This window comes from Salvia splendens, unplaced genomic scaffold (genome assembly GCF_004379255.2).
Source record: "Salvia splendens isolate huo1 unplaced genomic scaffold, SspV2 ctg795, whole genome shotgun sequence".
Classification (NCBI taxonomy): domain Eukaryota; kingdom Viridiplantae; phylum Streptophyta; class Magnoliopsida; order Lamiales; family Lamiaceae; genus Salvia; species Salvia splendens.
Genome location: NW_024599472.1, coordinates 10,196 through 25,785, shown reverse-complemented (window position 1 = coordinate 25,785; position 15,590 = coordinate 10,196). Strand labels below are relative to the sequence as shown.

At 38.6% G+C, this 15,590-nt stretch overlaps 1 protein-coding gene and 1 pseudogene across 1 annotated transcript; both read right to left on the bottom strand.

The window, feature by feature from the left end:
* Positions 1-4,042: 4,042 nt before the first annotated feature.
* LOC121791377 lies at positions 4,043-4,953 on the bottom strand (annotated as a pseudogene).
* Positions 4,954-10,499: 5,546 nt separating this feature from the next.
* Positions 10,500-15,171, bottom strand: LOC121791376 (lecithin-cholesterol acyltransferase-like 4). Its single transcript, XM_042189346.1, has 11 exons — positions 14,669-15,171; positions 13,973-14,064; positions 13,729-13,847; positions 13,491-13,626; positions 13,297-13,348; positions 13,048-13,148; positions 12,286-12,468; positions 11,620-11,777; positions 11,477-11,531; positions 11,229-11,282; positions 10,500-11,071 (listed from the first exon to the last, which is right to left on the bottom strand). Exons 1-11 carry the CDS (start codon positions 14,916-14,918, stop codon positions 10,661-10,663), a joined length of 1,611 nt encoding a protein of 536 aa, XP_042045280.1. The 5' UTR covers positions 14,919-15,171; the 3' UTR covers positions 10,500-10,660.
* Between the last annotated feature and the right edge of the window lie 419 nt (positions 15,172-15,590).

Sequence of the window (15,590 nt, the reverse complement as noted above, 5' to 3'; positions counted from 1 at the left end):
CGTAGGCAACTCAACTTAAATTTGAAAAGTGTAACTTTGAAAGTTTAAGTTGAGCTCAAGCCCTTTTCAATTTTTTCCCCCCATTTCATGTTTTTTTTACGTTCTGAGTCTGACGACACTTGTAAATTATATTACATTGTTGTATGTTGTATACTTGTAAGTTGTATATCTATTGTAAATTGTAATGTATCGTTGTCTGTTACAACTCAAATTCAATAAAATTGATATCATTTTCTCCTTATTCGTCTTATTTCTATTTGAATTATACATTGTCTTGTTCCAATTTATTGTATAAATCCAAATTTCAAATTAAAAAAAAAATCGAACCGTGAAACTGCCGGTTTTCGAACCGGAACCGTGAGGCCCGCCGGTTTTCGAACCGGAACCGTGAAATAGCCTTACGGTCCGGTTCTGCCTTCGACCAAACCGGAACCGGCGGTTCCGAACCGGAACCGCCGGTTTTCGAACTGTGGGCAACACTAGGTATTGAGGGTATTTTCTATCCAGAAAAACATGGAAATAGTAAAAAAGTACTTCGATTGATATTAACCCATAGTTGACGGACCTCAAATGATATTTCAAAGTTCACGGACCTCAAATGATACTTTGACAAAGTTCGTGAACCATAAAAGATGTTCCCTCTTTATTATAAAACTAATATATAAAAGTAAGACATACATTCAACTAACTTTTTCAACTCACTTTTCATTACATTTCTTAACACTCGTGTCGGGTCAAAATGGGACAATATTTGTGGGACGGAGGGAGTATTCGGTATACAGAGGTATACCGAATCCTCAGTGCATACCGAAAAATCGGTATATGTTGAAATATTATATATGCATTACGTTAGATTTAATATATTTATATAAATTAGAATTAAAAATAAAAATATTCAAAAAATCTACTTTTAAATATTTTGTGTATAAAATAAATTTTTTTCATAATGGTATTATGGATACCGCAATAACAGTAAGGTAAAGGTATAAAAAATTAACCATACCGAATTTTCGGTATACCAGGTTGCGATATACCGAATATTCGATATGATATCGATATGATATTTTGTCATACCGCGATTTTTACGGTATGCTGTATGACGTTCTCGGTATGGTACCGTATCGATCCACCGCTACACCTGTTGTAGTAACAATTCTATTTCACCCGATCCAGTACCCATTTACCCAATTCGCGCACACCTATTGCACTCCAATTCTACTTCATCTAAATTTTTTGTATAAATCTAAATCTTTTATGTTATTTTATTATTTATTTTCACAACTTGATAGGATTATTTATTTAGTTTGTTAGGATTAATTTATTTTTCTACGATTTTTTTTACCTTACATATTATAAATATGTATAATTCTTTGGTTATACTATAAGAAGAAAAAAATAAAGAAAAATATTTATCATTCAATAGTTAATCTCTGAGATAAACCAATCTCTCTAAAAAAAAGAAAAAGAAAAAGAAAATCACGCCTACTCTCCTTTCCTCCCACAAAATCACGCGAATCCCTGCTCTCTCTTTTCTTACATTCTCCAATTTGACAACTCTAAGTTAATAAAGTGGAACTCAATTTGACAACCAAAGTTGTTACTTTTGTTCTATTTTGGGATGATTATTTGCAAAATTTATTGTGGTACGGTGATTTGTGCAATTTAAAATTTTTGAAAGTAACATAATGTTCCTAATAAAAAAACGAATAAAGCATTTGTAAGCTTCTTCCATGTGACATCTCGTTCGGATAGGGGGAATACATGCAACCACAGAATCAACGGAGCTAGATATCATTAGAGCATCCACAACCCCGGTCCGGATTCAGGCTACAAGTTTCCTCCACGTCATCATTCTCTCTTAGAGCATCTCTAAGGGGATAGGTAAATGGAGAGGTAAAGTTATATAACTACCATATTTACCTTTTTTCTCATGTAAAATCATTCTCTAAGGGGAGAGGTATTTGAGAATGTATTATACCTTTTTTCCCATTTTGAAGAGGTATCTTTACCTCTCCATCAATGGAGAGGTAAAATTTTATAACTACCATATTTGCCTTCTTTTAATGAAAAACCTTTCTCCAAGGGAAAAGGTATTTGAGAAGGTATCACACTTTATGTTTTTTAATGCATTTTGTACTATTATTTTATGTTTAAAAAATCATTTAATTTTCTATATACCTTTTTCCTTTGGAATATGTTTCTTTTTGGAAGGGTATATTTCACTTTTTGAAGATGTATTTAGATGATATACCTCTTTTATTTACCCTTCCTTGTTGGAGATGCTCTTAGACATACACACATGCATACAAACACATATATGTGTGTGGTATGTATAGATTTGAAAGTGAAAGGTACTTATAGAGCTATATTTATATATATAAACTTGCATGTAAATGCAAACATGAAAGATAAGCTGATGAGGTTGAGATGCTGAATACATGTTATGATTCATTAAGTGCTATAAAAATTTGTTGTTGAATAATTGAAGTTCGGATGCTTGTGTAACATAAACGGAATTGCAGCACACAATGACGACCACTTGGAACGGTCTCCTGATCTTTACTCTTTATACCCTCGCTCTTTCTATGTATCTTTCTCATTCATTATATATGAATATTATATGATAAAATAATTTGACATTTATTTCTATGTTGTGCTATCGGTCCGCGTAGTACCGACCGTTGTGGCTGGTTAATGTGTCACCAACAATGGGACTGACGTTTTCAAACTCATCCATATCCCATTCCTCAATGAATTCAACTTCATCGAGGGTTGCTCCCTCCAAAGCCCCGCTATCCCCTGGAGGTATCAGCCCAGGAATGGCGGTCCTCTTTCGATTATGTGGAGCCAAACTTCCCGTACATTAGGGCTTCCATCGACATGCTTCACGCTACTGCACTCTCGATATAGATCACTCAGTTCGATGTTGCTACCCAAGCAATGCCTTAGACGGTAACTTTATTTTCTGTCTCATCATGCATGTAAATAAAATTTATGCTACCGACTGTTTATTTGTATGTAGATGAAATATGTGTTCCCATTGCTGCGAGAGCTTCACTCATACCCCTACGTCAACGGCATTATAATATGGTCGAATGTGAGGCCGACCGACCAGGCGCCTGGCTTTGGTTGTTACCAGATGTGCTATAAGGACGACCATTATAATAATAATAATAATAATCATCCAGCCGGTGATGTGATCGATAGCTTCATGAAAGACTTCATTAGGGTCCCCGATTCTAATGGGGAAAGGGACGAGGCTAGAGTCTTTGGAGCTTCACTATTTCACGGTGAATATAAGCCAGCGCGTCTCTTCCCGACGGAGCTCAACCTTTCGCTCCACCGATGTTTACGCTTATGCCTGGGAGAGAAGGCATTGCAGTGAGGTTTGAGATTGCTTCCCAGTGAGAAATCAAATATGTTGACTAATTTAGTGGTTGATTTAAGTGATACTCCAGTATTGTAGAGTTACTCCTAGCTTATTTATGATGGCTATATATAATGTAGTATTAAGTTGGTTGTTGTTGATGTTATAAGATCTCATAGGTTGCTTCTAGCGTTTTAATTTTGTAGGGAATCTATACTTGGTTGATGTGCATCTTCTTATCATGTAAACATGTACTATTTTCGATGTTCATTAGCATGTCTATTTCCTTGAAAAGTATGTCTCAAAATTGAATTTTGTTCTTGTTGTTAGATGGTTACATATCTGCTCAAAATTGGGATTGAGGTAAATTGCTTGAATGTGAAGGGATACACATGAAAGTAGTATCTTACTTGGATGGATATAGCTCAGATCATAGCTATCACTTACTATACTAATTTTTCTATTTTTTGACAGAAATCTGATTGATTTTAGTTGTTTGACTAATGTAGTTAGTGTATATTGAGATAACCAAACTTTTCTGTAGTCGAAAGTAAGCATACGTAACAACATCAAGAGAGTGTCACCAAAGCTGATGTATAAATTTCCAGATACAATTATCTATTTTGGTACTTTATTGAAAACTAGAGAAGTATAACAATCTGGATTTATATGGATTCACACATCAACCTTAGGTTGTCTGGCATCGAAGCTCGCTTCTTGATGAGAAAACTACTGAATGGTTCTCCTAGCTATAGGTAACCAAAGCCTTCTAACTTTGTCATCTCTTTCTGAGCTCACTGAAGTTGAGAATCCGGTGATCCTTCTATTGCTTTAGTTCAATTCTGTGAACCTCAACACGTTTCAGACATCGATCTTTTCTAGGACGGATCCAATGAGCTAGACATCATGCTACACTCCAAATCAATGCTAGTCTAGTTCTTGCAGCAATCTTGGACTCAAACAACCTTTTTCTCTCCATATCCTCCTTGATCTTCAAGATTTGCTCTTTAGCTGCTACCTCTTTGTTGAACCTCCCGCTCATGGGAAGCCCTTTATGCCTGATGTCTCTCAGCATCTTGGAGCTGAGAGAAATCAAGTCCAAGGAGTTGACATCTCTCCATCTACTCTTGTGTACGACATCTGATTCAATGATCATATGCTTGACATTATGCAGAATTTGTGTTCCATTGCTCTAATTCTTGAATTCTTGAAACAACGGGTCGTCTCTCCCCCTCTTGCAAGCTTCTGTAGTGTGTTGGCAAGGTTGAACCTTGATGATCTCCCATGATTCTCCTCCCTCTGTAAGAATAACTTGAGATTAGGCGCATCCACTGAGCTGCTCGATGCAACTCATGTGGAAGGCGAGCCTTACATTTGGGCAGACACACATCACATTCAAGCCCTTGGCATAGGCTAGAATGAGGAAAGTGAGGCAGAACATGATGGATAGGACACCTATCACAACTGCCATGCTTGGATGGAGGGGATCTACGTCGTGAATGTTGTGCTCGTTCATTGGTCATGTTACGAGCTTCAACACACATCAACAAGCATAGGGCAGCAATCAGCTGCATCAGATGATCCATTTAGATGTAGTGTTTCTTGACCATGAGATAAAGGGATTATGTTATTACTCAAATTTAGTTATATTTGGATTACTCTTTGGGATCTTTCTGCCTACCCAAATCATAAGTTTACTTATTTTTAGGAAGGCATCTTTGAAAGGTTGCTAGTGCATAATATTGTTACAACAAGAAGCCAAGATGATACTTTCAAAATGAGTTTTTAACCATGTTCTTATTTGTAGTTTTGTAGAGCATTATTTGTCAACTCTCCATTATTGATATCATGTTGAAAAGAGGTAGACTTCTGCAGATGTACAATGTCTCTTGCTTCCTCGGTACTCTCTCCCTCTCTCGCTTTTTAACTGTTTTTATCACTATATGGACTTGTCATCATCATCTGAGTCGATACCCTCTATGTGCTTTGTTTTCTTGCGGTTTAAGCTCATACCTTACAGATAAAAGACAAGCAAAAACAATTTATGGTTTCTGATGCTCACATGCTTTGTGAGGCTGCGGCTTCCCAACTAGGAATTAATGTAACGGTAACGGCATATGATGTTGAGATTGGTACGAATCAAATGTTGTTACATGGGGATAGACACGGGAAACTATATGATACTACATTCTTTCTTTTTCGTCCAAGATTTACGTCATTTTTTCCAAGATTTGGAGACCCTTATGACTTCCTAAATCATGACTTATGCAGATGTGATAATATAAATTTTGTTTTAATATACAATAGGATAGTGAATAACACAACCTTTGCTTGTCATTATTCAAACTGGTTAGGGTTTTTAATGGGTTCCATCTTCCACTCACTTTCTCCCTTTACTTTTCTCCACAAAGTCAAACAATTTCTTAAAACTCGTGCCGAGTCAAAATGGTTCTTTAAATGATGGAATGAGTGAGTATGTTGTATAAACAACCTCAGTTTCAAACTAGCATCTCTAATCACATAGACACAACAACGGAAATACAACAAGTGCTCTCACCAATTTGCCATGTTTTGGTTTTCCAAATGACTTCAAATACAAGAAGTGCTCTCAACTAACACACACATAAAGGAACGAAAAAGGTAACGGGTATTGGGTAATTTCCTACCCGACCCAATACCAGCCAGGTGTTGGGTACCCGTTAGCCTGCTACCCACTTAAATTGGGGTCGGGTGTTTAAAAGACTAATTATCGGGTATACCCGATTAACATATAATTACCCAATTTGCATTAAGGATAGCTAGTAATTTATCTAACGCTCCCCCAACTAATATCCACTCCATGTTCGACGCCGAGGCCGCTTGTTCCTCCCTCTCCGCGGCCTCCTGCACAAGTGCGTGAATCAGCCGCATCATGTGTTCATAATGCCCATCACCACCACTACCACTACCACTACCGGCCATTACGGATATATAATAGAAATTTAGAGAAAGAGAAACTTGTTAATACAAGTGGTGCAAATGAAATGAAGTTCAACGGGATGTATTTATAGGAACCGAAAAAAAAACATTTAATGCAATAAACGAGAATTCCGCGCGGACGTCCGTGGGAGTCGACGCAATGGCGGACGTCCGCACGGAATTCCCCGCGGAATTCGGCGGAAAGCCGCAGAACTGCGAATTCCTCGCGGGAATTCCGTATCCGTGCATGATACGCACAATGGCGGACGTCCGCCATGGAATTCCCGCAAGCCGGTGGGAATTCCGCAGTGACACATGTCATGTGTGCTCCGAGAGAAGCATTTTTTCTACTTACAAATCTGTTGGAGGTAGAAAAGTACGCATGAGAAACCAAGTCTCTTCTGAGGTGGTTGGTGTGGGTAATGTGTTCCTAAAATTAGGATCTGAAAAGGTTGTTACCCTTAAGGACGTGTTGCATGTCCCCAACATCCGAAATAATTTGGTGTCAGGCTCACTTCTAGTAAATTATGGATTTTCACTAGAATTTGAGTGTGAAAAGGTTATATTGACCAAGTATGAAAAGTTCATAGGTGAAGGTCACCTAGTGAATGAGCTTTTTGAGCTGAATGTTACGGTCATTCACCGTAAAAAATGAATAAGCAATAAGGAAGATGACACATCCTCTTATTTGCTTGAAAGCTCTGATTTATGGCATAATAGATTGAGACATGTAAATCTAAATGCTATAAAAAGATTAGTGAATCTTGATTTACTAAAAGCTCACGAGTTTAACTCACAAAAGAATTGTGAAGTCTATGTTGAAGCAAAAATGGCCAAGCTACCATTTCGCTCAGTAGAACGGAGCACAAAATCTCTAGAGTTAATCTATACAGACGTATGTGATTTAAAATTTGTGCAAACTAGAGGTGGTAAAAAGTACTTCATCACATTTATAGATAATTGCACAAGGTATTGTTACCTTTACTTATTAAGAAGTAAAGATGAGGCAATTGAAGAGTTTAAAGACTTCAAAAATGAAGCCGAAAATCAACTTAATTGTCGAATTAAGTATGTTCGAAGTGATAGGGGTGGTGAGTATGTAGCCCCGTTTGCAGAGTTATGTCATGCAAGTGATATAATTCACCAAACAACGGCTCCATATTCTCCCCAGTCAAATGGAGTTGCTGAACGAAAAAATCGAACACTTAAAGAGATGATGGATGCTCTGTTGATTAATTCTGGTTTATCCAAGAACATGTGGGGGGAGGCTGTGTTAACAGCGAATCATATCCTGAACAAAATTCCACTAAAAAATAGGGATGTGACTCCTTATGAGTTGTGGAAATGCAAGAAACCTTCGTATTCATACCTCAAAGTGTGGGGGTGCTTAGCGAAGGTTGAAGTGCCTCCTCCGAAACAAGTTGCAATAGGCCCTAAAACAATCGATTGCATCTTTATTGGCCATGCACTTAATAGTAGTGCATATCGTTTCCTAGTCCATAGGTCAGCTGTGTCTGGCGTAGCTGAAGGAACAACAATTGAGTCAAGAAATGCTATATTCTTTGAGAATGTGTACCCTTGCAAGAAGCAGGAGGATCTTTCTAGTGAAAGAATGATGGATGAATCCACTAGTTCTAATCCTCCAAAAAGGACGAGGTCAAGTCCTGAGGATATAGAACCAAGACGTGGTAAAAGAGTTAAAATTGCTAAGGCTTTTGGTCCAGACTTCATAACTTTCATGTTGGATGGTGAACCAAAGTCACTGGCGGAAGCTTTGTCTGGCCCAGACGCAGCGTGGTGGCAAGAAGCTATCAATAGTGAAATTGAATCCATCATGAGAAATAACACTTGAGTGTTAGTAGACTTGCCTGAAGGCTGTAAGGCTTTAGGGTGCAAGTGGATTCTGAAAAGGAAATATAAGCCCGATGGTACTATAGATAAGTACAAAGCTCGCCTAGTTGTCCAAGGCTTTAAGCAGAAAAAAGGGTATGACTTTTTTGATACCTATTCACCTGTTACGAGAATCACTTCCATTCGGGTGCTTCTTGCGATTGTTGCTTTGCACAATCTTGAGATTCACCAAATGGATGTGAAAACTGTGTTTCTGAATGGTGAACTGGAAGAAGACAGTGCCGACAGTAGTGATACACTGTGATAGCCAAGCAGCTATAGGGAGAGCACATAGTGGCTTATACAATGGTAAGTCTCGACATATTCGTCGGCGACGTAATACCGTCATGCAATTGATCACAAGTGGTGTTATCACAGTTGACTATGTAAGGTCAGTGGATAACTTAGCGGATCCGTTAACAAAAGGTTTAAACCGTGATCAAATGCATAAATTGCTAAAAGGAATGGGACTGAAAACCACATCTTAAACGATGAGTATAGTGGTAACCCAACCATACGATTGGAGATCCCATGGGATTGGTTCAATGGGAAAACGAAGCTATACAAATATAGCAGTAACACTCAGAAGATTTTAATCTTCGCCCATTCTTTAGAAAGCATTGAGTGTTGTAACCTGTACGTGGTAAGAGGTTAAGTCTTTTGACTTTTAATGATTCTTGAAATCTCAAGGAGATGCAGTATGGCAGGATACTCATGAAAGAATCACCTATGTAAGTGAGAAGTGGGGCCGCTTCATGTGTGTGAGTCACTTATGAATTCCAAAGAGGTGTTCCACAGCCAAAACGGACACAAACGTGAGAACTGATGGAGTTAAGACAATATTGTGTTGATGCTATTGACTAGGCATACACCAAGGAGGAATAGTTCAAGGCATCGAGTCCACTAGCCCGCCGGTATGTCCAATAGTGTTGACTATGGAAGGTTCAAAATCACAAGTTACCTCTCCAGATACAGTATCGTTTCTCGAGAACTGAGCAAAGAGTCTGCATACATGCATTTGTGTCTGGTGTTGGTTCAAGCATTCTAGTTCGCATTAGGAGCATTGCATTGCTCGGTTCTCGCCTCCAATTCAAGTTCGCCGGAGCCTACGAGTTTAAGGTGCTTCAACTCGATAGGAGGAAAGTCACTTAATCTTTGGGGACATTACGCCAATCCGTGAGCACTAGCCGGGGTGTATTTCGTCTTGTGGAGAGAGGGTCAACTCGACTCGACTTGAAGAATACTATAGTTTGCATCTCTTTACGTTCGTTGTAATTTATATTGTTACATTTACCTTCCAGTTTTTGTTCTTTTATAATAGCAAGGGTTGCCCGTGTAAAGGCTGCAATATTTCCAACAACGAGGTCCATGACGAGGCAACTACAAGAATGGCTCTCCAATTTCATCCAAAAGATGATGCGAGAGGAGTCGATGAAGGCCAAAGAGTCGGCGATGAGGATTGCGCTGAAAGCCGCACCCGCTGAGTACTCACCCGGACGGGTGGTGTTCATTTGACAGAACACCTGCCCGAGTGCTATATTGAAGGCAGCAGACGTCCAAGGAGCTTCCACCCGACCGGGTGGCTCTTGTCCGACAAGACCACCCGGACGGGTGCCCACCTGATGGCATTGGCGAGTCAGGAGCAACCACCCGGACGGGTGGCTTCCAGCCAACAAAGCCACCCAACCGGGTGCCAAGCCGAAGGCAGTTGGGATCCAGGGAATTCCACCCAGATGGGTGACTTGAGGACACTTAGTTCACCCGACCGGGTAGCGCGCCACTGAGTTAGATTTGTTGGCCCATTTCTTGGATTTTGAACCCTACCTATAAATTGCATTTTATTTCATTTTAGAGTTGGTTGAATATTGAATATTGTTGCTTGTGAGATTTGTTTCTCCTTTGTGAGAGTTTTTATCCAAATCCTAGTTTCTAGGTTGCTTGATCATCAATTGATTCAATAAAGTATGATCAAGTATAGATATACATCAACGGGTATGTGAATTCCTTTGAGTAGTGGTGCCATTATTATGTCTAGCATGTTGAAGGTTGCTTGGAATGTTTCTTCTTCATCAATACATTTAGTTAATATCAAATTCACATTCTTCATTTCTTATCTTAAGACTTAGATCCACTCTATCCTTCTTTTCCTTTTGTATTTTGTGTTACAGTTATTAGATCGATCACTAAAAATGGTATAAATCTTGGGTTAATAAATCCCAATCTACATGGCTCCATATCACATATTCTTGTTAATACATTTTCATATTCTTAAATTGACTCCGAATGTATTAACTATATTTATTATAAGATACAAAGATCAAAGGTCTTGTAGCATTATTATACAATACATGTCCAATAGTAACGTATATACACAATATTTACATAAAATGTTAATAATAAAACAATGTTGCATGAGAAGCTTTATTTACACAGGGATATAATTATCTATGCACTTGCAGAGATAGATACAGCACTGAGCTCCACATGCTTCTTACCATCCTTTTGTGACTGAATTGTAACAGTAGCATGAGCTTCCTCCTGGACAGACATATAGCCACTCGTTCGAGCCACGGTGATCGAACCCACCAGAGGCTCTTTCTCCATTGTGCAGTCTTCATCGTCATCCCCAACAATTTCCCACTCCTCTTTGAGAGAGGCCACTTCCATGCCCTTTGTTTTGGTGGTTTCCATTTCAAAAGCAGTAGGTAGGATTACATAGTCATTTACAGGGTTGTAGAAAGGATCGTGGTCAGCCCGCAACCAGTGCTTCAGGATTCTGAACACTTGACGTTCGCAGAGAATGCCCCTGTGATCGCCTGGGACCCCAACCCGTGCTACTGCATGAAGTCCATCAGCCTATACCAACAGAATAATAATACAAATAAGATTTTATATACCCGCAGGGACGCTCCAATTCCAAGAGTATATATCCAATGACAAATTGCATAAAAAAGTACAATCAATGGAGAATTTCATAACCAAACCTTACAAGCGAAGAATTGAGACAACTTACTTTAGCAGATTCCAGCGGAACAGTTCCATCACCATCAACATATATGTACCTGGCCTGTAAGAATCGAAAAAATTAATGTTAAGCAACTCTTAAAATCACTATCATAATATATATATATATATATATATAGATAGATAGATAGATAGATAACTGAATTTGTGTATGAATTTTATTTATTTTTGGGAAGAGATGCACCAAACACTCTCCATGAATATGAAATTATGAACATTGTTCATCTAAGATTCTACCTGGAGTGTAGGCAACTCTTGCAAATCAGTGACTGGGGCCTCGTTACTTCCATAACTGCAACATATTGCCTGGTCAGGATATGGTCAAAAGTAGCATGCATTGTATATGAGACATGCATAGTTATGAATATGATTTTGATTACCAAACACAATGCGGTGTGTCATAATTTGAGCCATAAATATTGTAGAATTTAATTTGTTCAGGGAGCTTCGCTGAGCTTAACAACTTGCGCGTCTCATTAGCCCACTTCAAAATTTCAAGATTGAAGGGCATATCCATATCAACACCACTGTAGCAGATCTGCGGAGAAGCCATCGTCGAATGCAGAAGTCATTCTTAAAAACAGAAGAAAATAATAGAAATGCAACCTCCATGTATATATTAATGTGCACATTTACTTCACCAATGCCAGCTAAAACACTTCCATTCTTTTCTTTTTCTGTAAAGTATCTAAAGATCATAAAGAATAAGCTTACAATATACTCCACAAATTAAATGCTAAATCTGAAGTGACATTTGCATTTGATCAAGTTCATATATAAGCAGAAAGCACATATTACGTTTGCGTGTGACTTGGCCATGTGGTAGAGAGGTCATGCCTGATGCCAAAGGTCTCTGGTTCGAGTCATCAAGGGCGCGACCTTTAAATTTATATTCATTTATCCATCCAAAAAAAAGCACATATGACATATATTCTAATTATATAAGTATTATTTTGTGTTTGCAAAACTCAAACAAAAGAACAATTCTCTGGAAAAAAAATTGAAGCATCATATATTACTACATCTGCATCAAATTTGTGGCTTACCTGGTTCGTTGAAAGAGCTTCCATAAAGATTGGTATAGCTTCAACAGGCGGGTAAGTTTCTAGCACAGTGGTGGAATTCCCATCACTATCACATCTCTTTTTCCAAATTTCAAGAAGAGGAACATGTTCCCATTTATAATCTAAACAAGCCATCAATTCGTATATTGACGGACACTCAAGCAGCTGAAACAGAGAGGTAAAAAAAGTTAATATCCATATAATACAAGCGAACTGTGAAATAATATCATAGTAAGGTCATGGTTCACATCAATGAATAAGAAAATGGCATAAGTTACTTTCCATAGCTCATGCCATGCCAACTACACAGCTATCAAGCAGTGGGATAAATAGTTCACATGATAATTTCTAAAGTCTGGCCTCAACTTTTATACTCCCTCCGTCCTACTTTAGGAAAGTGTCCCAGTTGAGTTCGGCACAGGTTTTAAGAAATGTAAAAGAAAGTTGGTGAAAAAAGATAGTGGAATGTGGGTCCTACTTTTTTATATTAGTTTTATAATAAAATGTGAGTGGAAAAAGGTTAGTGTTATGTGGGGCCTAATACCATTTATAGAATATTCCAACCGGGACTCCTAAAGTGGGACACCCAAAAATGGTAAACCGAGACTCCTAAAGTGGGACGGAGGGAGTAACTTTTAAAATTTCTGTTCAGTTATCAAAAAATAAGAGTAAGAAAAAAAACTGTTACAAATATAGTCGCATGCTCCAACAGTGAAGGTTATGTACATAGTAATAAGTTCATACCAATTGCTGCATGCTCCATTTTGAAATAAAAAAATTCTGTTCCCATCCTTCAACAAATGATGCTCCGTTTAAAAACGTGGATGTTATATATCCAGGTGCACCTGTAAAAATCCAGAAAGTTGTGAACTTTGAGGCTGACGAGGGATTCAACATGATTTTTCTATGGTTTGGAGCTAGCTCATTGAGAAAGTTGATGAAAATTGAATGGGTTGCAGGCCACAGAAAATCTTAGCCCAGCCACTAATATACCTTGAAATGGTGCTGCTATAGCAATCCAGCTTTTGACATACTTCTCAAATATCTGAAAAACAATGCAAATAACATTAGATTCATATTCTACAACAAAGAGGAACTTGAAGTTGAAACACTATCAGAAAGAACAGAAAACAGGATAAGGTGGAAGCAAAGTTGAATAAGTGATTTAGATAGAGTGAGAGTATTACATCAGGATGCAGACTCATAAAACATTTTGTCAGAAGACCACCCATAGAATGACTTATTATGTTTATTTTTCTTCCTCCAGAAGCTGTGTAAACTGACTCCAGCTTTGCTGCAAGGCGATCCAGTGTTTCCTGAAGTCTAGAAAGAAGCAGAACCATAAATTGATCACATAAGAATACACTTAAGTATATCAAGGGCCACGATAGGCCACTTCTTTTTCTCAAAGGATGCAACAGTTACCTGTTGCTTTGGCGGAAATCATATCCAAACCCAAAGAGTGTCGTACCCTCTTTGTAACCCCATTTGATAAACTCAACTATCATGTCATGAAAATAATAGACACACTCACTGCCAATAATCTGCAAAACAATCCACAACAATTGTTCATTGCAGCATGCAGTAAAAGTGAAGAACTGCAGGCTCCTTCGCACTGAACACTAAAATGCAATCCGCCAAATGACCAGAATCAAGGAGCAAAACTTACCATGTCAGGGTCCAGCATGTCAATTGCATAAAGGCCATATCTATCTTGGGGAATCTCAATGTGCGTGTCAGGATCTAAGCACTCTGTCTTACCTGTTTCAATCATTCTGTCAGAACACCTTGAGATGTCCTCAATCCTCATTGGGAAAAATGCTTCCAGTGCAAGGTTACGTAAGAGAAATTGGCATTTTATGTCCCAAATCAATTGGTCTCTCTTTTTCAATCTTCAAACTAGAACACCTAAGTCGGAATGGCAAACTCAAAGGACGGTTTATGTATCCATTCCTTATTAATATTATGGGAAACTATTTTTCAAAATTTAGCACTCCATCTTCTTCATGAAACCAAAGCATATCACCGTCATATATATTTAAGCCACAATTTGATTATCTTATCAAAGGAAACTGCTTTCAGATTCTACAGAATTTATGTATAGAACTGTAATTATACCAAGTTCATATGATCCATAATCCTAAACGTGTACTCATCCAAAACTAAGCAGGATGGAATGCTAATACTGCAACAACCCAAAGAAGATAAAAGACACAAGCAACTCCCAGAAACCCAATCAATTTACAAGCAAATTAGCGTAAAACCATAACCTTGCTCCACTTCAGGCAACATAAAACACCTCACACCACAAAATTCTATAAAAGCCCTAAATTAGAAACACAAACAATATAGAATTAGAACTGACCCGAAGCAGGATCGAAGCGGGACCAGAGCTTATCCCGGAACTCGTGATCAGCTCCGAGAATCCGGACCCAGACCCGCTCGGTCCGACCCGTTTTGCTGTCAACGGCGTTGAGAATGGAACCGGCGATCCCGGGCACGAGCAGGACCGGATCGAGCGTGGGGTCCACATAGGTCTGTTCCTGGCTGGTCTTGCTGATGAGCTTCAGCAGATGCTCCACCGACTTCACAATGTCCTCCAACAACACCGCCATCCACGGATCGAATCCAATCGAATCGACAGCCTGATTTAAACCCTCGCCCGCAAAAATAGTAATTAAGGAGCTAATCTCGAGTTAGTAAGCGATGATTAGAGTAGGTAATCGGTTCAATTTTAGGTTTTGATTGATATTGTAGATGGATTGAGGAGAATCGCAGAAGATCGGGTAGGTGGTGGTGGTCAACGGTGGCGGAGAAGAATTGGAAGCGAGGATAAGATTGTGTGATGAATCAATTCAATCATACACGTTTGCGTCACACACTTCAATTATTTTACCAATTGTGGACTCCCACGTGCCTCTTTACTTAAGCCTTGATCATCCGGATTAAATTATGCTTATTCATGGATAAATTATAGGCCAGTATCTTTTCACATTCTGTTAGGGATAAGTATCTTAATTAGTAAAATAATGGCTAAATTGTCCCCAAAAAAATCACAAATTTTGGTTTTAATTGGGGCAGGACTTATGAATAGAAATTATGAATCCTTCTTTGGTAGAAGTAGTAATTTTTTCAGTACTCGGGATGGGTTGATAACCGATAGCAGAAGGCATTCTACCCAATAAGGCCGGGATCAAATGGCTGTTCATGTACCCTTGTTGGCCCAAATTCAGTGGGCTTGCGAGCTGCTATCGGGCCTATCAAGAATAGGCCCACTTGACACATTA